The sequence below is a fragment of the Pseudopipra pipra genome, chromosome 26 (genome assembly GCF_036250125.1).
Source record: "Pseudopipra pipra isolate bDixPip1 chromosome 26, bDixPip1.hap1, whole genome shotgun sequence".
Classification (NCBI taxonomy): domain Eukaryota; kingdom Metazoa; phylum Chordata; class Aves; order Passeriformes; family Pipridae; genus Pseudopipra; species Pseudopipra pipra.
The window spans coordinates 2,841,899-2,865,965 of NC_087574.1; the positions used below are offsets into that span (position 1 = coordinate 2,841,899).

The 24,067-nt window shown below is 59.7% G+C and overlaps 1 protein-coding gene across 1 annotated transcript in view; it reads right to left on the reverse strand.

Annotated features, from left to right (window-relative positions):
* Positions 1-754: 754 nt before the first annotated feature.
* The window catches only part of MRC2 (mannose receptor C-type 2), a 28,661-nt gene continuing 5,348 nt past the window's right edge, over positions 755-24,067 (reverse strand). Inside the window, exons 2-30 of the mRNA XM_064636821.1 lie at positions 18,105-18,503; positions 17,685-17,858; positions 17,317-17,481; positions 17,023-17,136; positions 16,310-16,453; positions 15,640-15,828; positions 14,777-14,931; positions 14,327-14,434; positions 11,888-12,003; positions 11,582-11,730; positions 11,247-11,464; positions 10,917-11,059; positions 10,242-10,344; positions 10,015-10,153; positions 9,715-9,750; positions 9,234-9,394; positions 8,886-8,953; positions 8,394-8,494; positions 8,161-8,306; positions 7,381-7,495; positions 7,126-7,289; positions 6,792-6,900; positions 6,103-6,338; positions 5,843-6,011; positions 5,517-5,666; positions 5,165-5,284; positions 4,482-4,661; positions 4,079-4,105; positions 755-3,432 (exon numbers count right to left, since the gene is read on the reverse strand). Coding sequence (XP_064492891.1) covers positions 3,212-3,432; positions 4,079-4,105; positions 4,482-4,661; positions 5,165-5,284; positions 5,517-5,666; positions 5,843-6,011; positions 6,103-6,338; positions 6,792-6,900; positions 7,126-7,289; positions 7,381-7,495; positions 8,161-8,306; positions 8,394-8,494; positions 8,886-8,953; positions 9,234-9,394; positions 9,715-9,750; positions 10,015-10,153; positions 10,242-10,344; positions 10,917-11,059; positions 11,247-11,464; positions 11,582-11,730; positions 11,888-12,003; positions 14,327-14,434; positions 14,777-14,931; positions 15,640-15,828; positions 16,310-16,453; positions 17,023-17,136; positions 17,317-17,481; positions 17,685-17,858; positions 18,105-18,503 — 4,319 coding nt within the window. The 3' untranslated portion in view covers positions 755-3,211. The remainder of the gene's footprint in view (positions 3,433-4,078; positions 4,106-4,481; positions 4,662-5,164; positions 5,285-5,516; positions 5,667-5,842; positions 6,012-6,102; positions 6,339-6,791; positions 6,901-7,125; positions 7,290-7,380; positions 7,496-8,160; positions 8,307-8,393; positions 8,495-8,885; positions 8,954-9,233; positions 9,395-9,714; positions 9,751-10,014; positions 10,154-10,241; positions 10,345-10,916; positions 11,060-11,246; positions 11,465-11,581; positions 11,731-11,887; positions 12,004-14,326; positions 14,435-14,776; positions 14,932-15,639; positions 15,829-16,309; positions 16,454-17,022; positions 17,137-17,316; positions 17,482-17,684; positions 17,859-18,104; positions 18,504-24,067) is intronic.

A 24,067-nucleotide genomic window follows, 5' to 3' on the forward strand; every position in this document is an offset into this window, starting at 1 on the left:
AGAGAGAGGTGAGAGAACAGCACCCTGAGGGCCCCTGGTGTGAGCAGGGGAAGCCTGGAGTGCAGGAGTGGCAGTGCCCTGATGGATGCCCCGTGCCCTGGGCCAGGAGGGTGCTGCGGCCTCGCTGCTCCAGGAGAGATGCTCCGTGAGCTGTGGGATGGAACAGGCTCTGCTGGACTGCAGCCCCATCTCCCAGTCCTCAGTGAGAAGTTTCTTTAGGAAAAAATTGTTCTCTGGGAGGGTGGGGAGGCCCTGGCAAAGGTTGCCCAGAGAAGCTGTGGCTGCCCCATCCCTGGAAGTGTCCAAGGCCAGGCTGGATGGGGCTTGGAGCAACCTGGGATAGAGGAAGGTGTCCCTGCCCATGGCAGGGGGTGGGACTGGATGAGCTTTAAGGTCTCTCTGAACCCAAACCATTCTAGGATTTTATCAAACAGAAACTCCAGTGCTTTCCCAAGGACCCTGCTCCACCTGACCCCTTCACTGAGCTCAGGAGTCACAGACAAATAAATGTTGCCCATTCTCCTTCCCCTTCTCCCTCCAGCCAACTCTTCCAAACAACCAGCAGAGCAAAGCCATCGTATCCAAAAACCACAAGGAGTCAATACAACATCCCCCTTACCTGGGCAGCCTTGGAGTCTCCCCTGCTGGAGGCAGGTTAAGTGTCATTTCAGCTTTGTTTGCTACTTGTCAGGGACACAGGGAAAGACAACTTTTGTTTTTCCCAAATAAAAGGAAAAAAAAAAAAGGTAGAAAATAAGTGGGGAAGGAAATTTTATTTCCAAGCTTCTAAAAGGATCTTACAAACCACAGAGAGTAAAAAAAAATGCAAAACTATATATATATATTATATATATATATAATTGACAGGGTCCTTTTAAGCAATTCTTCACATTATCTAATGGTGATAGGAGATACCACGTAACCATATATGTGTTTTCCTGTAATCCTGATCACTGCCAACAGCTGACAAAACTCTTCTCAGACAACATTTCACCTAGACTGTACAGATTCCTTTTCTTGAAAGCAAAGGAGAAGAAAACAAATTAATCAAGAAAAAAAAAAAAGAAACTCTCTAAAGCGAGGTGTTCCAGGTTGGGCCGTGGGAGAGCCAGGGGTGACACCTCCTGCATGGCTGGGGGACCTCCTTCCCAGCCCTGGCACTCCTTGCCTCTCCAGGGCACGGATTTTCCTCTAGCATGGATAATTCCCCACCATCCCAGCCACACCTCCTGTGTTCCCACCCTGCCCAGGGTCTCATCACTTCTCCAAATGAGCCCAACCCTGCCCTGACCTCAGCACCGCTCCTCACTCTCTCCTGCCCACCAATCCTGACCTCAACCTTTATTCTTTAGGACTTCTTAACACCTCTGCCCATCCAGGAGGAGTTCATCCTGGACCTCCATCCCCAGCAACAGCACAGCTTCAAGCTCAGCATTCCTCCTGCTATTCCAAGCATCCCAGCAGCAGGAATGCTGGCTATGCTGGGGATGAGGAAGGATTCATGCTCAGCTTTTCAGGATCTAGCACTCACATCAAGAAGCCACGGGCCAGTGGACAGAACCAACAGCTCCAAAACAGAGAGGACCTCAGGAAATAAATGCAAAGAAAGCTGAGAGAGAAACAGAGCTGGGGCAGCTCCGTGAGCTCCAGATTCTTCCTCACCCTGAAATGTCGTGGCAGCTTTTGAACATTGCCAAAAAGTAAACAAAATCCCAATGGTCCCTTGTTCCCCCATCCCACCCCCAACAGTTTCTTAAACACTTAATGTCCAGCTTAAGTGAAATCAACAGATTTTAAAATCCGCGCAGGTGTCAAAAAAGAGAGTTACAAAAATTCGCTTGTTCCTGTTGCTGCAGCAAAACCAACCCCAACTTGAGCCTTGGAGGCAGAGGGCTAAAGGCAACATCTCCTGTAGGGCTGTGCCACTCCACTTCAGAGGTCCAAGGGGCTCTTTGGGTCCCATTCCCAGCAGGGAACCCCCCTTGGGGCCCAAACAACTCTCGCTGTCTCCAGGCATCCTGTCCTGGGGCTGCTGCTGCCGGCAGCTGATGGAGGAGGATGGCTCAGCCCAGGGCACTCCTGCTCCTTCTTGCACAGCTTAAAAGCCAGGCAGGGGCTTAGCTACACACTGCCTTCCTCCTCCTCCTCCTCCTTCTCCTCTGCTACACCCTACATGGGAAACAGGCAACCACACACACCCCAGCCAGCTGTGTGAAAGAACGTATATATTCAGCACGCACTCAGTACAGTTTAGCAACAGAAGCTACCATCGTTCCCTTAAAAAACCAACAGACCACCGAGCTTCAAAACAGCCACCAAGGCTTCCAAATCCTCCCCACCCTACAGCCCTGACCCTCGGCCTTCTGGCCCCAGCAAGGCACCAGTGGCAGGTGATCCCAGCCCCGCACTGTCCCTGCCCGGCGAGGGACAGAGGGTGGCCCCGGCTCTCTGGCAGCGCCCTGTTCCACAGCACCCAGCTCCTCCCGCGGGGCCTGGGCTGCTGGGGATGCCGAGGGTGCTCCCACTGGAGGGCCCTGGCCAGCAGTTTGCTCCGGTGCTGCCCCCTGCACTTATTTGGGGAGACAGGGAACACACCAAAGAAAACGGGACAAGCTGTGGCTGCCGGCCAGAGGAGAGGAGATCCCATCCCAGGGAGCAGAAAGGATCCCATCGCTGATCCCGGGGGGTCCACGCTTGGATCTCTGCGGCGGCGTCTCCGCTGCTTTCTGCTGGAGGGGGGGGACGAGGCCGAGGAGGGGGAGAGGAGCGGCACGGTGGTGGGGACGGGGGTGGCAGGACCCTCGCTACTGCACATGGAGGGGAGGTAGATCGGCTTCGGAGACCTCTTGCCAGGGAGGATGGATGTCTTCTGGGACACCAGCTCGGTTCCTGGGGGGAAGAGCCCTGAACACCTGCCCTTGCCTTATCCCAAGCGGAAGGTGTCTCAGAGCCTGGAAAGCTCTTGACCTTGGAGGGGGGCAACCTTCCTTGAAACCCTTTAGCCCTGAAAGTGCCTCCACGGCAGCTGGGGACAAGCCCGGAGGTGACCTGTGGGGCAGGAGGGACCCCAGCTCCCTCCTCGTGCCCACCGACCCCGAGCCCGGCCCCTCTCCCTGCCCCACCGCCCCTGCCCCGCGCCGGGGGGGCTGCGTGTGCCGCGCTGCCCGTCCTCCCCCCTCCCCAGGCCCCGTCCCCAGCGTCCCCCCTGCCGTTAGTCCTGCTGCTCGTTCATCTCCATGTCCGACACCAGGATGTTCTTCTCGGCGGCCTCGCCGGGGTTGGAGGTGGTGCGGCTGTAGCGGGCGCTCTCGAAGGCGCCGCGCTCGGCGCTGCGCCGGCGCCGGTACAGGAACACCACGACCCCCAGCACGGCACAGAGCGCCAGCGCCGACACCACCACCACCGCGATGGCCGTCGTGTTCTCCGGCAGGGCTGCGGGAGGAGAGGCCGGTGAGAGGCAGCTGGGTGGCTCCCACAGCCTCAGTCAGACCGCGGTTTTGGGCAGGATCATGGAATTGGGGGATATCCTGAGCTGGAAGGGACCCACAAGGATCATCCAGTCCAGTTCCTGGCCCTGCACCACGTCCCCGTTGTCCAAACGCTCCTTGAGCTCTGGAGCCTTGGGGCTGTGACCACTGCCCCGGGGAGCCTGTTCACTGCTGTTCCCCCAAGGATGGGTCAGCATAGGAACCTGCTTTGTTGTTCTGGGGACATCCTGCCCCTGGCAGAGCTCCTGGGGCTGGGCAGACACTCTGGGTCATATGCAGGAACATCTGGCAGCTGCCTGGGATGGAAGCTGGGGATCCCACCAGCAGATGTGGTGTCCATCCCCCAGCTTGGCCAGGCACTGTGGGCAAGGGCAGGAGAGCCTGGCAAGGGGCTGGCCAGACACACACCTCCATGGAAGGATGGCTCCTGCTGCTGGGGAGTCCTAGTCCAGGGCCAAAGCCACTTGGGAATGGGATTTCCCACCCACAAACCCCATTCTTTGGTTATTTGCGCAATCCAGGCTGCAGCACAGGTCTCCAGCACTGGTTCCCAGTGCCAGGACTGTGCCCAGGCTGACAGTGCCACTCACCTGCCCTGGAAAAGCTGCTCTCCTCCACTGCAACAGCAACACAGACAGGTGAGTGCATGGCCACGCCACCCTCCCCTCTCCCCAGTGCCAGCACCAGTGGTTCCACCCCCTCCACTGCTCCCAGCACCACACCACGGACACCGGGTGCTGCACAGCTGGGGGGGTCCTCTGCTCTGCTCCACCCATGCCCCACCAGCCTCATCCTGCCCCAAGAGGCCAACCCAGCTACTGAGACACGCACAGCCCACCACTGAGCCCAGCGGGGACCTAAAACCCTGACACCAGCACCTGCACTGGAATTACCCAAAACACATGGCTGGTGCTGCCAGCAGGACAGAGCTCTGCCCCCCAGCACTCTGCTCAGACCCTCAGCTCACCCCACCAGGCAGCAGAGGGGTCCTACCTCGGGGGATCTTGCAGATGACCCCCATGGTGACGTTGGTGCAGGAGCCCAGGCGCCACACGCCGTTGCTGCTCTGGATCCAGTAGCAGCTGTTCTGGCTGAGCATGCTGGGCCCCGTGTCGTGCTGGCCCCAGTTGGAGTAGTTCACAGCAGTGTTGTCATGCCAGACCAAGGTGCCACCTGGGAAATGGGACAGTTAGGCCTGGGGAGGCTGAAGGGGACACCCCATCTCTGTCCCACTTCAGGAAGCACAGGCAGGTGTGATGGGGCAATGGGATTTGGAGCAACCTGGGCTAGTGGAAGGTGTTTCTGCCCATGGCAGGGGGTTGGAACTGGATGGTGTTTAAGGTCCCTTCCAACCCAAACCATCCCATGATTCTGTGATTCTGTGATGGGGAGGTCTGATGGGGTGATGGGGAGGACCAGGGGCCACAGGGCTCATTCCTGCATCTGCAGGTTCCAGTGTCTTGGAGAAGGCTCTGGGCTTCCCATCCCACCAAGCCAGAGGAGGACATACATGGCATGTCCAGCATGGCCTGAAGAACTGGTGTTCCTGTCACACCATGGCATGAGCTCCCCTCACTGGTGCCACCAGCAAGGGCTTCCTCTGCTCACTGCAGACCCGGTGGGAATTCATGGGGGTGCCTGGGGGAATATCTCAAACCTCACTCCTTCCTTTGTACCTTTGGGGTTGAAGGTCATGCCCAGCCAGGCCCCCTTGGAAGGGCCCTCGTACGACTGGAGATGCTCCCACACGAAGACATTCTCCATCTCGTCCTGGATGGACAACACTGTGCCACCAACTGTGGAGGGAACAGCGACATGGAAGAGCCCAGAACTCAAAGGATGGAGCTGGAGGAGCAGCAAAGCTGAGGAACCACCCATGAGCCACCTGATGGTTGGGCAACCCTCACATGGAACAGCAAGGAGACGATGATTGACCAAAGCCAGGCATGGGCAGAGGGACAGGGGAGCTCTGCTGCACCCACAGACATCCTGGGCATCTCACCCCCTACCACCTCAGCCCCCTCATACCTTTCTGGCACCTCCTCATGGCGTCCTTCTGCCCCAGGGTGATCTCCATGTGGAAGGTGTAGCAGTGGTCCCGGAAGGGGATCCAGGACGAGTCCTCCAGCGATTTGGGACAGCTGCCACTGTAGCTCCACTTGTGCGTGCGGGGGGCACCTGGGGAGCACACGGCACACTGAGGGGGGTGAAGGGGCACAGGGCACCGAGGTCCCACGGCACGTCGGGGCACTCAGACCCACAGGGACATGCAGAGAGCCCTATCTGGGTGGGATGCCATCTCCAACCATTGGTGGCACCCCACCTGACCACCCTGTGCCCCCCTTGGCCAGCACCTGCTCGGAGCTGGCAGATGCCCCCCTGGAGCTTGGTGTCGCAGCCGGCCGTGCGCCAGCTCCCGTCCGCATCCATGTAGGAGCAGCCCGTGATCTGCTGGGGCTCCCCATCCTGCCAGTTGGTGTACACCACGTTCTCCTCCGTCAGCCACGAGTAGCTCCGGCCTCCCTGGAGGAGAACCAAGGGGAGGAGACGCTGAGGGGGCTGCCATGACCCCCTTAGGGTCACCCTGCCCCAGGCGCCTGCCCCCTTCCCTCACCTCGTCGGCCAAGCCGATCCAGAGCGGGGCCCGCAGGCTGCTGACGGCCTGGGTGAGGAAGGCCTGGCTGTAGGGGTCGGGGATGGTGGCCAGGGTGGCATTGAGGGTCTCGCAGAGCAGCAGGGCCTCGTGCCACCTGAGGGGTTTCTGCAGGATGCGGTAAGTGCTGTTGTGGTAAAAGAGGGCGCCGGTGGGCGAGGGCGGGTACGGCGTCCGCGCGGGGCTCAGGGCCGGGTCTGGGGGAGCAAAGAGACACAGTCAGAGAGCACAGAGGGCACTCCTGCATCCCAGGAGGGGTCACCCCCTTGTCCATCCCTACCCAGGCCCGGCTGTCCCTGTAAGTGCTGCACTGGTGCAACCAGGGAGGGCAGAGGGACGTCCCCAGGGATGAGAGCAGTGACACCCTGGCACCATCCCCACCTTGGAGCCTGTCCACTAGGATTCACATCCCTATGGAACATGCTGAGCCAGGCTGACGTACAGGTTTGGGGCTGTCCCACAGATGGCTGTGATGGGGGACCACCCCCCAAGTCAAGCCTGTCTCCCTGAGCTCCTCCAGCACCAGAAGCTCCTCCCAAGCTGAGTCGACGGCTTGGAGCTTCCCGGCCCCACCACTCATGGGGCACCAGGGTGGCAGTGGCAGGTCCCCAGCCAGCAGAGTGGGGGCTGTCCCCTCATGCCCCCCCTACCTATGCTCCGCTGGCAGATGTAGCCGTGCTTCTCCTCCAGGCAGCTCCGGTCGTCCCAGCGTCCCGTGAAGAGAGGGGGTGAGCCGTGCCACACCACCACACAGTTGGTCTGCAGAGCCAAGCCACGGGGTCAGCACTGCCCTTAGCACCGTCATCCCACCCTGTGGGCACCCCCACACCAGGGGTGTCCCCTGGTGGGCAGGTCCCCACCCTGCAGGGCCGGATCCTGGTGTGCCCTTGGAGAGCCACCCCTGCTAAAACCTTCCCTTCCCATGGTGGCACAGGGGACTGAGACCTTCCCAGGGGCTGGGGGTGCTGTGGGGGTCTCTCTCACCGGCTTGTCGCGGGGGCTGGAGGCGCTGCAGCCCGAGGGCTCCCCGGGGGCCCAGCTCACGTGCCGCAGGGGCTCCCCCTCCACCCACTGGAACTCCCTCTGCCCGTCGTGGAGGCCGATCCAGAGGTCGAAGGAGATGTTGGGCAGCATGGACGTGATGAAGGCTGCGAGGGACAGGGGAGGGGCTGAGAACCACCCCTGGCAGGTCCCCAGTCAGCAGGGCTGGTGGGGTTGGTGGGGGCAGCGGGGACCTACCCTGCTCCAGGGGGCTGGAGATGGTGGCCAGGACGGCGCCCTGGCTCTCGCACGCCTGCTTCGCCTCCGGCCACTTCACTATCTCGCCTTTGTTGTGGCCATTGAAGCTGAAACACTGCACAGGCAGCGGCACAGGATGGTCCACGGGGGGCAGCTGCCCCCCACCCTGAGCTCTGCACCCTCCCCATCCAACCACCCTCTGCAGCCCCACTCTGTCCTGGTGGCTCTTCTCCCCTTTGCGCCCTCACATCTACCAGCCCCCAGCCACTCCTGCACTCCCACCGCTCTCCTGGCATCCCTGTACACACACCTCACCACCCCCTCCTGCACCCCCACCCCACAGCACACCTCTCCCAGCATCCCTGTTAATGCACCCCCAGCATTCCCTAAAAAACACGTGCAGGAATCCCTCTTCATCCTGCCATTCCGCAGCCACCCACTCTGCCTCCACAGGGCTGGTGGAAGACCAGGAGGTGACCATCACCTCTCCCTCCTGCCATCCCCTCCCCATCCTGCTGACTCCTGTCCTTCCTGCCACCCTCTCTCCCTCCTGTTCTTCATCCTGCCATCCCCTCTCCATCCTGCTCTCCCCTCTCCATCCGACCATTCCCTCTCCCATCCTGCCATCCTCTCTCCCTCCTGCCACCCCCTTTCCCTCCTGCCATCTCTTCCTTCCAGCCCTCCCCTCTTTCTCCTGCCACCCCCTTCTCCACCCTGCCATCCCCTCTCCCTCCTGCCCTCCCCTCTCCATCCTTCCATCCCCTCTCCCTCTGGCCGTACCTTGCTGAGGAATTGCATCCATCCTCGGGGACAGCCCCCGGCTGTGGGGGCAGGTGCCGGAGGGAGCGAGGGCTTCACGGCCGTCGCGTTGCTCCGCTTGCAGATGTAGGGCAGAGCCGTCATGCACTTCTGGTCCCCCCAGTCCTCTGTGGGGAGGGACAGGCTGGGCATGACCCCAATCCTCACCGAGCCCCTCATGGCCCTGCCCTCACCTGGGCTGGCCCTGCCCTCACCTCTGCTGGCCGTCATGTACACACACTTCCTGTCCTTGCCGATGGGCCGGGGCTTGCCCGGTGCCCAGGAGATGAAGTTGAGGAGGGACCCATCAGACCACCTGGAAAAGCAGCGGTGGGAGCACAAAAAAAGAGCTGAGTGGCAAATGGGACCAGCTGTGTGCCCTAACTGGGGAGCGTGTCCCACCACTGCCCTCCTGGGTGAGGATCTCCATCCCAGCACCTCAGGATGGCAAGTGCTGAGCCACAGTGCTCATAGCTGGGGATGGTGGTGGAGGGACGAGCAGGGCCATGGTGGTGTGGGAATGTGCTGGGGATGGTGGTGTGGGAATGTGCTGGGGATGGTGGTGTGGGAATGTGCTGGGGATGGTGGTGTGGGAATGTGCTGGGGATGGTGGTGTGGAGATGAGCAGGGCCATGGTGGTGTGGGAATGTGCTGGGGATGGTGGTGTGGAGATGAGCAGGGCCATGGTGGCTCTGTCTGTGACTTACTTGAACCTCCCATCGTTCTCGTAGGTGTTCAGCCCAATCCACCAGTGCTGCTCCTGGCCCCTGGAGAACTGCACACCCAAAGAGGACATGTCAGTGCCCTGCAGGGACTGGGCGTATTTGGGGACAACAGAGGCTGTCACAGGGATCAGCCCTCCCCTCCCCGCCCTCAGCTTGCACCAGGACATAACACATCACCTCACTGAGCCCCAAACCCACTCACAGGCACTGCACAAGCCCACTGTGACCCCAGCAGAGCCCAGCGCCCCCAAACAACGTGCCCCCATCCCTCCAGCAAAGGGTGAAAGAAGAGAGGGAAGAGCAGCCCAGGGGGTCCCATCCCCCTGGTACCTTCTTCAGGTTCTGGCCCAGGAAGCGCAGCTCGGCCTCGCCGTGCACCGACGCCAGCTCGGCCTGGAACCAGCTGCAGATGCGCTGGGCCTGCAGCCACGTCGAGTGGTGCTCGAAGAACTTGTACTCGGCCTCCTGGTACTTCACCCACTCTTTGCTGCCTGCAGGCAGGGACTGGGGTCACGCTGAGGCCGTGACACCCCTGCCAGGGCCACCCTGTCCCTTGGTCCCCGCGTGTTTTGAGCCTCTCCTGCAGTGGGCAGGACTGATTCTGCCCAGTCCCTGCCGCAGTCCCTACAGCCATGTGGTGCAGCAGGGGGGGATGCCTGGGCTCCCCGCCCTCCCACTGCCCTGCCCAGGATCCATCCCTCTCTGGGTAACACTGCCTGGATGCTCTGAAGGGATGGTGCTTGTGATGGGGCAGCAGAGGCCCAGAGAGGACAGTTTATGCCCGACGAACACACAGCCATGGTCAACACACCTTGGGTCGTGATCTCCGGCTCCTTCACGTCAGCACCTGGAGAAAGGGCAAGGAGAGGCTGTCAGCGGGATGCAGGGCTAGGATGCTCCCACTAATGCTTCCCTGCAAACCACCTGTGGGCTCCAAGGCTGGGATGCCCTCCCGAATCCCCCCAGGAGGAACAGCACCTCTCTCTGACCCGGAACTGGGAATCATCCTCCCACCTCCCAAGGATTCCCCTGCACCTGCTCTGCAGCCCCACAGCCCATCCTCCTCCAGGTCAGTCACAGCTGGGGGGCTTGGGGGCCCCTTTGCTGGTACCTTTGGGCAGTTTGCAGATCCAGTCCAGCTGGGCTTCGCACTGCATCGGCATCCACTGCAGGGAGGCCAGGTCCAGCACCGCGCACGGCCGGATGTCGTCGTCGTCGTAGTTGCTGCGGTCAAAGTTGTGGTAGAAGAACTGGGGGTCGAGAGAGATGGGCGGTGTTGGGCACTTCCACCAGCACCAGATTTGCCCCCCCCTGCACCTCAAACGCCCCAAGACTCACCCCCAGCCCATCACTCCACCTCCAGCTCCGGTCCCCTGCAGGGTCCCGCCGGTTCAGGCCGATCCAGAACCAGTGCTGCTCGTGGAGCTCCGGCTCCGACTCCCTGGGGGAAGCCAGGGGGATGGGTGAGAACACAACCCTCCTCCAAACCAGAAGGGTTTACATTTATACACAAATATCTATTATTAAATTGCATATATATATATATATAAAAAATTATATATTTATACACAAATATATAGTATACAATTGTTATTTTATATATTTGTTTATACACGATTATATATTATTTATATATACACAGATATGTATTACATTTATACACAAATATATATTAATAATCTGGCCTTTTTCTGTTTGTTTTCAAAGCCTGCCATCCCCACACACTGGAAGGCAGGAGCTGGGATAACAGGCTCAAGGCTGGAGGCGTTTGAAACCCAAGCTCCATCCTCTAATTACACTGAACTTCCTGCACTTCTCCCACACCCCGTCTTTCCTGCACATTTCCCACATCAGCCACACCTACTGATGCACCTTCTGCACACCAGTTAGCGCTCAGAGAGTCCCATTCACGCCTCAACCCCCCATCCACATGTGCCAGAGCGCTGTGAGGGCTGCAGGCTCGTGCCAAGCACCCTCTGGCAGCGGGATGTGCTGGTGCCACCAGCTCCTCACCCAAAAATCTTGTTGAGGGTGTTGGCGACAAAGTGCTCCTCCTCGTAGCTGCCCAGGCTGAGCAGCTGGGCCCCCAGCTCCCGGCAGAACTCCTGCGCCGCGATCCACGTCTTCTTCTCGTGCAGCTTTTCGAAGGTGAACACCTGGGGGAGGAGGAACCCGCGGCGTGGGGGGCTCAGAAGCAGGAGAGGAGCAGAGCATCATCCCCACACCCAGCCCCAACCAGGCTTGTGTGCTCTGGGCTGCCTCTTGCACCAGAATATGTTCCTTCACCCCCTGCACCACAGGAGGCACAGGCACCCCCCAAACAGCCACGGGAACACCTCTCACCTTGTAGCAGTGCCGGAGTTTGGGGTCGGAGCTCCAGCCCGGGGGGCAGGTGGCGGTGAGGCTGGGCGTGGGGTAGGGCCCGGGCAGCTCGGGGTTCACCGGCGTGCCCAGGTTCTGCCGGCAGATGTACTTGGCCTTGAAGGTGCTGCAGTTCTTCACCTCCCACAGCCCCATGGAGCTGCCGGTGGCCAGGGCCACGCAGCCGCCCTTGTTGTAACCTGGAGCGCTCACGGGAGTGGAGGGGACGCAGCCTTAGGGTGGGGCTGTGCCAGGGGGCAGAGCCAGCACCCGCCCTGTTGGAGGGGGTGTCCCCGGGCCACCCCTGCCCCCCTTACCGGGCTGGTCACGGTTCCAGTGCGTGTACATCACCTCGTCCCCGCTCAGCCAGCGGAACGCGCCCGTCTCGTTGATGTCCTGCAGGGCTGTCCAGAAATACTCCCCGTCCCAGCCGTAGATGAGGCTGCTCACATAGGCCTGCTCGAACCTGGGGGGCGGCCAGAGGGGGTGATGCTGTGAGCTGACACGGCCTGTGATGCCCCAGCCCTTGTGGGGTCACTCCCCACCTCAGGGGGCTCAAACCCAGCGCTGGTGTGGCACTGACCTGTTGGTGATGGCACTGACCTGTTGGTGATGGCACTGACCTGTTGGTGATGGTGACCAGCGTGGAGCCGTAGTCGGAGCACATCTTGCGGGCGTCGCTGTAGGGGACACGGTCCTCGCCCAGCCAGAAGCAGGATGGGCTGTGCCACTTCCAGCCCTGGGGATGGGTGACAGGGGACATCCAGCACTGCCCGCCCAGACCTCCCCAAAGGATGGGAGCAATCCCAGGGCGCGGGAGCAACGTCCCACGTCCCCTGCCACCACCTCTGCCTTCTCCCGGGAGGTCTCCTGCCCTCGGCCGCCCCAGCTTGACCCTGCTCAGCTTTGAGATCCAACAAGCCCCTGGCCCCAGGGGACGGGGCTGCAGGGAAAACAAACACCCAGGCAGCTTCAAAGCCGGGGAAAAGGCTCTCCCTGCCAGGGTCCGGCCCGGCCGGGGCGCGGGGAGGGGAACACAATCCTCCTCTTCACGCCGCGGGGCCGAGTCCAGAGCGAGTCCCACCACAGCCGGCTTTAATCCCCCGCCTTGTTGATGTTGGAGCCTCTCCGGGGCTGGAGACACAATAGTGCCTGTTTTCTGCCAGAGCAGGGAGCAGGGCGGCCCCGGGGCTGGCAGTGGCCCCTCGGCGAAGCGGGGAGGGACACGGGGGCTCATCCATGAGAGGGAACACACGCCCTTCCCAAGGGTGGAGCAGCTGGGGCAGCAAGTGGCCTCAGGCTCAGGGACACCCTGGAAGGGGAAGTATCACTGGGATTCTACTTCTGGGTCCCCTGGGCACTGGAAGGACAGTGGGGGACACGTGCCATACGTAGTGTCATCAGCATGGCAAGGAGGGAAGCAGGATTAGCTTTAGGAGATGAAAACAACCCCAAATCCCATTTTTGCCCTACAAGTTCCTGCTCCTACAGTCTTTCCCCAAAGTTGGCAAAGCCAGGTCCAGACCCACCAGCTGGGTCCCTCTGGAACAACATGGATGCCCCTGAGCAGCAAAGAAAGGGCCCATCCTGGGACAGTGTGGGTTCCTGATGCCCCCAGAAGGATCTGGATGTCCCTGGAAGGGTCCCCAACCAGCTCCATGCCTCAGCACCCCAAAAACCCCATGGATGCTCTCCCACACACTGGCCACCACAGGCAGTCCCTGTGATCCAAAAGAGGGCCAGGATGGGATCCTCAATCCCAACTGCTGCCTCCAGCTCCTAATGCCAGTGTGTCCCCACATCCCTCTCCAGCTCTGCCATTCCCACTGCCCAGACCTCCAGCCTTCACTGGTTCCTTTAAGGTTGTTCCAAAATTAAAGAAGGTTTAGAGAAGGGAAAAAAAAGCAGCAAAGCCATCATGAAAAACCAGCATGGTGGCTGGAGAGGACTGGGGCCAAATCCCCCGAGCAAGATGATGATCTGGGTGGCAAAAGGCATCACTGAGGATGAGGAAGGGGAAGAAGGATGGGGAAAGGTCTTTCCCTGGTTGATTTACCACTCCCAGTTTGTTTCTCAGTGGGTGCATCTCTGCTGGGCACCCGGGGCCAGGGTAAAACTGTGGCTGGGGAGGCAGGAGGAGTTAAATCTCCGTGGGGACATCTTATGTGTCAGGACGTCCTATGAGCTCAGGACTGTTCTGGGGACATGCAAATGGGTGGTGATGGAATTTTGCCCACCAAGTGCCTCATCCCCAGCACCTGTTGACACTGGGGCTCCTCTGGCTACAGCTGGCAGCCCCCATATCTGGCCTGGTGTGGCAGCTTGCTGTGCTGCCCTGAGCTCTGGCAGAGCCGAGTGGCTGCTGGGGTTTGGCAACGGGATGAGGACCCAAGGAGGAGCCCAGCAGCACCTCTGGGAGCTGGCCCAGCGTGGCTGCTTGGTAGTCTGAGCGTGAGAGCCTGCTCTGAAACATTGGGAGAGGTTCAAGAGTGGCAGCACTGCCAGGCTCAGCAACTGGAGACTTCGCAGAGCCACAAAAGCCACTTCCCAGCAAAGCGTGGGAACGGGGCGGCCTCAGCCCCCCGTGGCAGCTGGGGAAACTGAGGCAGAGCATGGGCTGGGTGAGAATCTGCCAGCTTGGTGTCCCCAGAAGGCCTGTGCCCCGCCCAGGGAGGGCAGCCTGCCAGCAGGCCCAGGCACGGGGCCGGCAGCCGCCTCTGTCCCGCCAGGCTCCCACGTGCGGCAGCTTTGCTGCCGTGTTTTGGCACGGAGAGAGGCAAAGGGAAAAAAATGAACATCCCTGCTGGCAGCCAAGGCAGCCCGAGGAGGAGGCTCTTGGATGATGTTCACAGACACATGTGTGTCGTGTCCCAGTTTCTTCCCGTGACCTCCCGGAGCCACGGAGGCAGCGAAGGGCTCGGCAGCCCCAGGGTCTCTGCTGCACCAGCAGCTCCCGGGCACAGACCCCACAGCTCCGGGTGCTGCCCATCAGGGCTCCCCAAAATGGTTTCAGGGAGAGCCCTGGAGAGATGCAGCCGCCTCCAGCCCCAGGGGCCCCTCACCTTTCGGCATCCATGGTCATCCTCCTCCTTCTCCTGGCTCACCCGACCCGGCTTTTTGCAGATGGACGGCAGGGTCTGGTTGCAGGGGCTGTCATTCCACCTCCCTTCCTGCACGGTGGGAGAGGAGCAGGAATCAGCCTATCCCGACAGCCTGGGGAATTCCCCAGCCCACCCACCCCCACCTCGGGTCCACAGACTTTCCTTCCCTACACCAAATCCCTAAGGATGATGTGCTGGATCCCTCCCATCCCAACAGCTGGGATGAGCCAGGTTCAACCCAGCTGGAGGTGCTCCCTGAGGAATGCTTTCCTCAGGCATGAGGATAGTGCAGTGCTCCCTTTCCCCCCTCAGGACCCTCCTATTTCCCGTCTGGGACCCCAAAACCCTCCTGAATTCCTCTGAATCCCCCCTGTTACACCCCCTGGGGCCCCCTGCCCCCCGGGCTCTCACCGGTCCCCAGATGGTGACACAGTCCTCCAGGCTGTCACGGAAGTTGTTGGGCTCGAAGGGGTGCCAGTACGTGAACCTCACGGGCGTCCCGTCCGACCACTCGAAGTTCATCTGCAGCTTGAGGTCATTTAGGCCAATCCAGAGCTCCTCCACATCTGCCAGGACAGGAGGGGAAGTCGTGAAAGTTCCTCCTCCTGGCTGACACTGTGCAGAACCCACCAGTGACACGAGCCCTGCAGGGCTCAGCTCTGACCCCGGGCAGGAAAGGGCACAGCAAGGCAGCTCCTGCCTGCAAGGGTGGACCCCCAGAGTGGGAAACACAAGGACACGGACCCCCAGAGTGGGAAATACAGGGACATTTGCCAGCAGCTTTCAGAGAGCAGCTGGCAGCAGCAGAATGTGAAAGTCCAGACCTGCAGGCTCAGGTCCAGTGAGCTACTGGTTTTCAACCATTCCCTTCCATCCCGTCCCAATCTGCTCCCAGCTTGGAGGCTCCAGCATTTCCCCTCCTTGCTCCACCCTCCTATGGCTCATCGCTGGTCTCCTCCAGCGAGTCCAGCAGGACTTTGTTTCCCCATCTTTTCCTACACTAACCAGCTGGGACCAGCACCATTCCCAGCTGCAGCTGTGCAGTTTTTCCTCAGCACTGCAGGCTCCTGGGAACAGCTTTCACATTTGCTGGATGGGGGATGCACCCGGGTTACGGGTTCCTCCAAGGAATACATCACCTCCCAGCCTGGGGCCTCCACTCCCTGCACAGCCACAAAGTCAACTCTGCAGCCTCCAGCACACCCAGAGACATTCCCATGGGCCCCACAACCGGATGGGGAAGGGGGCTGCTGGCACAGCGGGCTCCTCCTCACCTTGCTTGATCTGCTTGGTGACGAATTCCAGCTCGGAGAGGGTGTGGATGCTGACCAGGTCCCCCCCACTCCGCAGGCAGGTCTTCTTTGCCTCCTGCCAGCTCTTCTTCTCTCCCACCAGCCGGTAGCAGTTGGACTGGAAGGGCTGCCAGCTGGGCTCGCAGTCCACCTTCACCTCCGACCACGAGTCTGGCAGGACACAAGGCAGCCTGAGGGCTCCTGCCAACCCTCCAGCCCCGTCCTTGGCAGGGAAGGGGCCGCAGTCCCACGGGGTGCTCAGCACAAGCCAAAGCCGCGGTGGGAAAGCCACGGCCAAAATGTAACAGGCGGTGGCAAGGTGAGGGAACGGCGGCTTCAGAGCTCCGGGGACAAACCAAATCCCTCCTGTCTGCAGAGGAGTGAGGGCAGAGCAGAGCACAGAGCACCCCCTCCCCTGGGGACCCGCTGCTCTCTGTCCCTCCCTCACCACCCAACCTGGAATGGCACCGAGTGCTTCTCAGAGATGACTTTTCCCAAACCTTGGGAACCCTGAGGAGCTCAACCCCTGCTCCGCACACCCAGGGCAGGCCGGGGACACCACGGGCACCTCCGTGGGCAGCATCCCCTGGCCGTGGCGGGGTGGGAGCACGCCCGGTGTGCCCGTTCCCGGTGCTGCTCCTGCCCTGCTCACCCGTCAGGAAGGGGTCGGCCGTGGCGTTGGGCTTCTTCTTGCACACGTAGGGGAGGGCGATGCCGCAGTCGCGGTTCTGCCACCCCCCCGAGGACTCGGTGCGGATCACCCCGCAGTTCTCCTCGCTGGGGTTGTCAGGCTGGTCTGGAGAGCAGGGTGAGGGGGGACAGGCTGCTGAGGAGCCACCAACGCAGCTCTCCCCGCTCCAGTACCAGTAAAACCCCATTTATTTCATTATTTTTTATGATAAGATGTGACCCCGCGTGCCCAGGTGGCAGTTGGGGGTCACGATACCAGACCTGAACTGCTCCTGCCTGTCCCTAAACCTCCTGCGAGGGCATCACTGTCCCCAGGGGTGTTTCTGGGTCCTTCTGCTCCCTGAGCACCTCAGGTTTAGGGAGGGGTGTCTGCAGCTGGGGACCCCACTCCAGCACTAAGCAGGGATGCAACCCTCCAAACAGGGAATGTCAACCCAGGTTATCAGTGGGACCACCAAGGGTTTGCACATGGCCAATTCCCCCTCAGCACCCTGTGTCACCCCTCCAGCTCCACAGATGTCCCAGCTTGCTCTAATGCCCCCTAGGGCTCTCTGTCCTCAGGCAGTGAGGGGACACCCTGCAGCAGCCCAGGCCACCTCCCCTGCCACGTGGCCATCTCTGGTGGTCACAGGTTGTTCCCCAGCCCCCCATCACCACCACGACCCCCCATCTCACCACTCTCCCAGTTGAGGTACTTGAGGGGCGAGTTGTCTGACCACTGCCAGCCTCCATTGATGTCCAGGTCGTTGAGCCCAATCCAGAGTGTGGAGCTGTACCCAGTCAGGAGCCCTGAGCCGACACAGCCAGAGGGGCAGGATCAGTCCCCCCAACCCCAGCCCAGTCCCCAGCCTGTCACCCCCTCAAAACCAACCACCCGGGGCAGGCAGAGCAACCTGGCAGTGGCAATGCCCACGGTGCCACCAGCTCTGCCCAGGTGAGGAGGGCACAGCCAGGCTGCCACGACCTCACCGTTGATGTAGGTCTGCTCGTGGATCTCGGTGATGCTCAGCAGGTTGGCCCCTTGCTGCTCACAGCTATTCCAGGCCTCCCGCCACGACAGCGTCGACTGGAAGTTGAACTGGTAGCAGCTGTTGGTGAGATGGTCCTTGTCCCAAAAGGTCTCGCAGTCGTTGCCTGTGGAGACAAGCAGGGTGAGCACCCAACACCCCCAAAATCCCCCAATAACCCCATGAACCCCACAACCTGCTGCTCCAGCACTGCAGGCTGCTGGCAGGAGGAGGGACGAGGCAGGACGTCCAGAGAGAGGAAGAAAAACCCCCAGGAGGGATGGGCACGGAGTTCCTGCTTTTCCCCATGGAATGTTCCCCCCTACTCACTCTTTATGGGGCAGAAGCCCCACCGCTCGTCCTTGCCATAGTCCTGGGTGGTGGCACACCAGAGGTGCCCGTCCTCCCTCCCCGTGCTGGTGCACTCATGGAACCACTGGTTGTCGTACTTGAAGGGGATGGTGCAGGGCTTCCCGTGGGAGTTGCCCTGGATGGTGTAAATCTCTGGGGGGAGAAGAGGAGCCTTGCTTGAGGCCGTGTCTACAGGGCTGGAGGGAGGTTTGGGGTGAGGGGTGGTGTGGGGGGCAGGGGGTGCCCGGGGGGGCTGCCCCGCTCCCACCAGCCCAACCCTGCCCGGTTCTGCAGCCCCAGCGAGCCGGGACCGAGCTGGACCCGCCCGCCACAGCACCATGGCCTCCGCTCACGTTTGGGGTTGGGTTACGGCACAACACGGCGCCCAGGGGGCATTACCAGAGTAGGGCACGGAGCACAGGTCCTCCTCGGTGCCATAGGTCCTCCACTGCGAGCCACGTGCCTGGTCCCCCCTGTCCAGGGAGGCGTTGGCGGGGCGGGCGCCGAGGTGCTGCGAGAGCTGCTCGCCGAGCCCGCGGCAGCTCCAGCGCATGTTCACCGACTCGCGGTCGCACTCGTAGGTGGCCAAGGGGTGCAGCCCCACCGTGCTGTTCCCCCCGTGCCACGACACCCCCAGGCACTGCATGGCCCCCACGTTGAAGAGGCGGTTTCGGGAGACCCATTTCCACTGCTGGGCCGGGGCGCTGCCGTTGCAGCCCTTGGCCAGTCGCACCAGCGAGTCCTTGGTCTCCAGGCAGCCCTGGGAGCCCGTGTTGTAGATGAGGAAGACCTTGGAGTCTGGGGAAGAAACAAATGGGAAGGGATGAAGCATCGTTGGGGACTCAGCACGTGCCAGGCATCACCTCCAGCCCCGACAGGACATCCTGGCTCCACGCCCAGCAAGGTTTGGGTGCATCCCTGGGACCTGCTTCCTGCAGCACTGACACAGAGTTTGTCCTGACGCCTGTCCCTGGGTGAGGGACTCCAAGCAGGGTGACACGGGTGGGTGTCTGCACCCAGGGTGGCATCACCAGGTGTGGCTATTGGGCCTCAGAGCCGGAGCAGAGAACTCACCCGCGCTCACCACGTCATTGGAGTGGTTCAAAACTGAGCTGCCACGGGCAGCACTTGGCCACAGCATTCCCAGGCATTGCAAGGAGCCTGTGCCAGTGCTGGAGGAGCCAATGGCTTCAGCACCAGCCATCTGCTCCAGGCTGAGGAAAACAGAGCAGGGACATGGGGAGCGCGTCCGTCAGTGCCGGGCGTGTCTGGGGACCTGCTGAAAGCTGCAGAGCAGACAGCAATGCTGGGAGAAGGTCTCCCTTGCTGTGCTGGAAAATGCCTGTACAGCCCCAGCCCATACAGAACGTGGCATCAGGACCCTCTGGAATCCCAGCCCAGGCGTTGGGAGGCGGGAGCTGAGCGAGGGGAATCACTGTCAGCAGATAAAACACAGCCACGGAGGGGAGACAGGCTGAGCTCAACCCCAGCTCCACACACATCCCACGGCCCTGCCACGGGCCAACCCTGCATCCCCACGGCAATTCCCTGATCCCAGCATCACCTTTGTCCCACCCCACCACGAGGCCCCATCCCAAAACCTGTATAAACCAGTAAATCCCGGACGTCACACTGGGACTCGCTGCTCCAGCTGACCTGCCATTTTTAAGGGATACTTTATTTATTCCAGTGAACGTTTCTAAGGTAAAAAGCTGCCCCAGGGCTCCTCACCACCTCGACCTCCCCTAGTGCCCCAGCAAGAAGCTGCCCAAAGCACCACATCAACACCACCACTTCTGTTGTTCTTTTTTTTTGTTTTAAAACGACCCATTTTTTTCCACCACAAGCGTTCACCAGAAGTCCAAGCGAGCTCACGGGCCCCGCTATATTTAGCTCTGGTTTGCTTTGGTTTTTTGCCATTGTAGGAATTTTTTGGGCTGAAAAGGTTTTCATTTCCTACTTCCCACCCCAGCCTCACCCTGCCCCAGCTCTGTTGTTACAGGAGGCTCCTGCACATTGGAGCGACAAACATCTCAGCTCAGAGAACTTCCTTGCCTTGTCTGAAAGGGAAAAATAAATGGAGGAAAACAGACACCCCCATTGCAGTTGGGAGCTCCAGCATCCACCTGGCTCCAGGACAGAATGATGTCAAAGGCTCCTTCCCCAGCCCAGATGATATTGGTGATGATGTCAAATAAACAAACAATGAAGCCCCTTTGCAGGGCTTCATTTAATTCAAGGGAAACATTTAATTTCACTGAAAATATTTTTCAAACCAGGACAAGTGGGAAAACAAGCAAAAATGCAGGCAGGGCTGGTTCTGGTTGGCAGAAGCTCAGGTCCCTTAAACTGGTGCTGGTGTTTTCCCAGCTGGAACTGGCCTGATCCTGACTTGGACAGCAGGAGAGCAGCTCATCCCCTCCCCAGCACCATCCATGGCATTCCCAGCCCAGCTCTCTCCCCTTCCCACCTGCAGCAAGGGGGGTGCAGCTCCCCCCAGCACTGGGGACATGGTGTGTGGGGGTCTTTAAGCAGTATCACTGCCATGACCCACTGGACCCAAGTAGCAGCACTGGGGCAGGATGAGGCCTCCCTGGGGCACAGGTTGATGCCACAGAGCTCTGCAAGGAGCCAAACAGCAGCACTGTGAACATCACCACGGCCAGGGTCAGCTATGGGACACCCTCCTCTGTTATCTGTGAGCCTGGCTTTGCAAGAAAAATTAACATCAGCTTGGAAAAGCCCTGGAGCCAGCCCAGGAATGGTGCTGGGGTGCCCAGTGCCATGTCAGGGCTGGCAGCACCCTGCAAGGGCAAGGGCCATGCTCACGCTGCTCAGAGGAAGCTGTCCAGACTGGAGGGGGCAGGCCCAGGGCCAGAAAGGCACAAAATATCATTTTACTCTAAAAAGAGAAGAGCTGGAGGTAGGAAATTACAGGGTGAGGGTTCCGGGCTGCCCCCGCCCGCTGCAGGCAGCTCAGCACAGCACAACACGAGCCCCCCCCGGCTCAAAGAAGGCAGCAGAGGCCACCCAGCGTGTCCCCAACCTCCCCTGGGCCACGGAGGAATGGGAAAGATCCACCCCCTCAGCACTTCCAGCTTCTACCCCTGCAAAACCACTGTGCACTGCCAGGGGGGAGCTGGGGGGTGACCAGCACGAGCTCAGCACTGGGCAGCAAAGCTGGGCTTCACCCAAAACACACTTCCCTTTTCCTTAGAGGGAATTTGGGGCTGATTGACCCCCACTGTTGTCCACGACATTGGCAGGGATGCTTGGACAGGTCCCTGATGCACTGAGAGGAGTGTTCAGCCTCCCTGACCCCCGGGATGGATGTGGAGCTGGGGGGGATGGGATGAGTTTATAACTGTAATTATGCTCTCTGATTTTTCATAGCCAGCAATCACTGCCAGCAATTTTTAAATAGATGGACATATGGCTGAAAAAAAGTAATAATGCCATACAACATGGATATAAATTGTCCATTTCTTGCTGTACAAATAATAGAAGCAAGTTTGGCAGGCTTTTTTTGTTGTTGTGGGGTTTTTTTAATATACATCTCCCTTCTATGTATAACTAAAAAATGTGCTAAAATTAATATAAAATGCTTTTACTATAAAGTAAATCCCTTTATGAATCCCTTTGTCCAACCTGGTATCCTGCAGAGCAAACCCAACCCTTGCAGGAGGCAGCTCCAGAGGAGCATCCCAAAGGGGCTGGGAATGTCCCCATCCCTTCTAGGGCCTGCCCTCCACAGCCATGGTACAGCTCCTCAGGTTTTGGCACCCACCAGCAGACCTGAAATCCCACAGGCAGAGCTTCCCAACCACCCTCCAGTCACAGAAACCCACCCACAGCAACCCCAGATCCTTCCCAAATAGGAGCTGCCCTCTGGAATGGTTCAGAGAGCACTGGAAAATGCAATCCTGCTGGATGCTCTGCCTGGAATCACTCCCAGGGCTGGGGTGGGCACCCTGTGCATCCTCTGCCTCTCCCTCCTATATCCTTCATCTTTCCAGCAGGGCCTGCTCAGAGCAGCTCTGCTCCATCACATCCTGCTCCTCCTCCTCCTCCTTTTCCTCCTCTGGGGAGGAACAATATAAACAAAGGGAAAACCCACGTGCTTCCAGCAAGGACAGGGTCTTGTCCCAGCCATGCAGCCACTGGGATGCTGCTTCTGGCTTACTGGTGGGACCATGGAAACCAGTCAGTGCTACAAGGCAGAGTGATGGTGGGGACAGGGGGGAGCTGAGGTAAGAGCTGGACACCAGCTCTGCCTGCAGGAACACTCTCCATGTGGGAAATCAGCAGGAGAAACTGGCCTTGGCACTGCTGGCTGGAGGCTGCAGGGATGAAGAAGCTGCCACCCTTTGGGGCAGCCCTCAAGGCAGCTTTTACCCCCCACACCTGGCTGCGGGTTCTTTCTCCTTAATCAAAAAAAAGCAAGTTCTCAGCCAGCAGGAAGCCTGAACTGAGGGAACTCAGCTCAACCCTCCCCACAACAGTCCCCAGCAAATAAGGAAAGCTTCACAACCTGCAATTTTGGGGAATGTGGGCAGCACCAGATGAGAGAGGCCACGGGGCTGGGGAGGCTCCAGGGGGCAGAGGTGGTGGTAAACATAGAAAGCCCTGCAGCACAACAGGGATGGGCACCCTCAGCACCAGCACCTCCCAGCCTGGCCACCCACCCCAGGACACCCAGGGCATCTGTCACCCTCCCATCACCAGCAACAAATGCAGGCAGCAAATTTAAGAGAGGACTGGCTCCCAGCCCTGGTTATCCCAGGCTGGAGCAGCTCCAGGGCTCTGGCTCATGGCAGCCCAGGGGGAATGCTGGTTCCAGCACAGCAGTGTTGTGAGGCTCTGTGCCCACACCCCTGCCAGCTCCTGGGCTCCCAAGTGATAGCAGAGCCCCTTGAGCAGCTCTGGGGCTCAGCCCCCTCCTGTACCCACCCCAGAGAAGGTGCTCCCTGCCCTTGTTCCACTCAGGGTTCTCCTTTATTTGGGGAGCTCGTGGCACTTGTGCAGGAGGCTGAGGACACACAGAGCCCAGGGGTGTGATCCCCTCCTCGGGGCTGATCCCCTCCTTGGAGGTCCCTGTGCTGCAGACACACCATGGATGTGGTTTGCTCCAAACCACCCAGCACAGGCAGCAAAGCCTCAAAGCCCACGTGGTGCCCCAGATCCATCAGGGCTCCAAGACCCACGAGCTCCCTCCTCCAGGAGCTCCCTCAGGGCCTGCAGACCCCTGAGCAACATTCAAGGAAATAGTCTGTATTGGTTTTTGTCTTTAGTTTGATTAGTAGCTGTGGAGAAAGAAGTGCAAAGCAATAACACCTCCACAAAGACTTGGGAGCCCAGGCAAAAGTTGTACCCATCAGGTCCCTTCACTCACATGGTGCAGAAACAAACCCCTGTTCAGCCCAAACCTCCTCATGCCACGTGCTCTCACCCACCAGAAAACAGGGCACCTCAGCCCCACTGAGGTGGGGCAGGTTCACCTGCTCCAAAACACCAGCTTTTCAGCCCATTATTGCTGCCCAAGGGTAAGGAAGGGCTCCAAAACCCACATGGCACTGATGGAGGAAAAGCTGTGGGAAGTGAGAGCTCATTACACAGTAAACAAGATGGGGATGGACCAAGTGTGGGGGATGATCAGCAACAGAGAAGCAAAACCCCCCTGGAATAAAAAAACAACAGAAAATGAAGACAAAAAAAAACCCCCACAGATAGGCTGAGAGAGTTGGGGTTGTTCAGCCTGGATCAGAAAAGGCTTCAGGAAAACCTCAGAGCCCCTTCCAGTGCCTAAAGGGGCTCCAAGAGAGCTGGAGAGGGACTTGGGACAAGGGCTTGGAGTGACAAGAAAAGGGGGAATGGCTTCCTCCTTTCTCCTGACAGAGGGCACATTTAGAAAAAATATTGGGAAGAAATTGTTCCCTGTGAGGGTGGGGAGGCCCTGGCACAGGTTGCCCAGAGAAGCTGTGGCTGCCCCTGGATCCCTGGAAGTGTCCAAGGCCAGGTTGGACGGGACTTGGAGCAACCTGGGCTGGTGGGAGGTGCCCCTGCCCATGGCAGGAAGTGGATGGTCTTTAAGGTCCCTTCCAACCCAAACCACTCTGGGATTCTGTGAAGAACCAATAATTGTTGCTCACTGAACACAGGAGGGTTTTGCCTGAGAGAGCCCCTGCCAGGCCCAGCCTGCACAGCCCTGAGGAGAGGAGAGATCTGCTGGGATGGGGAGAGACCAAGCCCCAGCTCCATCTTCAATTCCATATTACTGGATGAAATATTCCTCTAGATGAAAACCCCTGTTCTGGAAAGAGGTTCCCAGCAAAGCCCTGGTGTCACCCCCAGCTGTCAGTCCA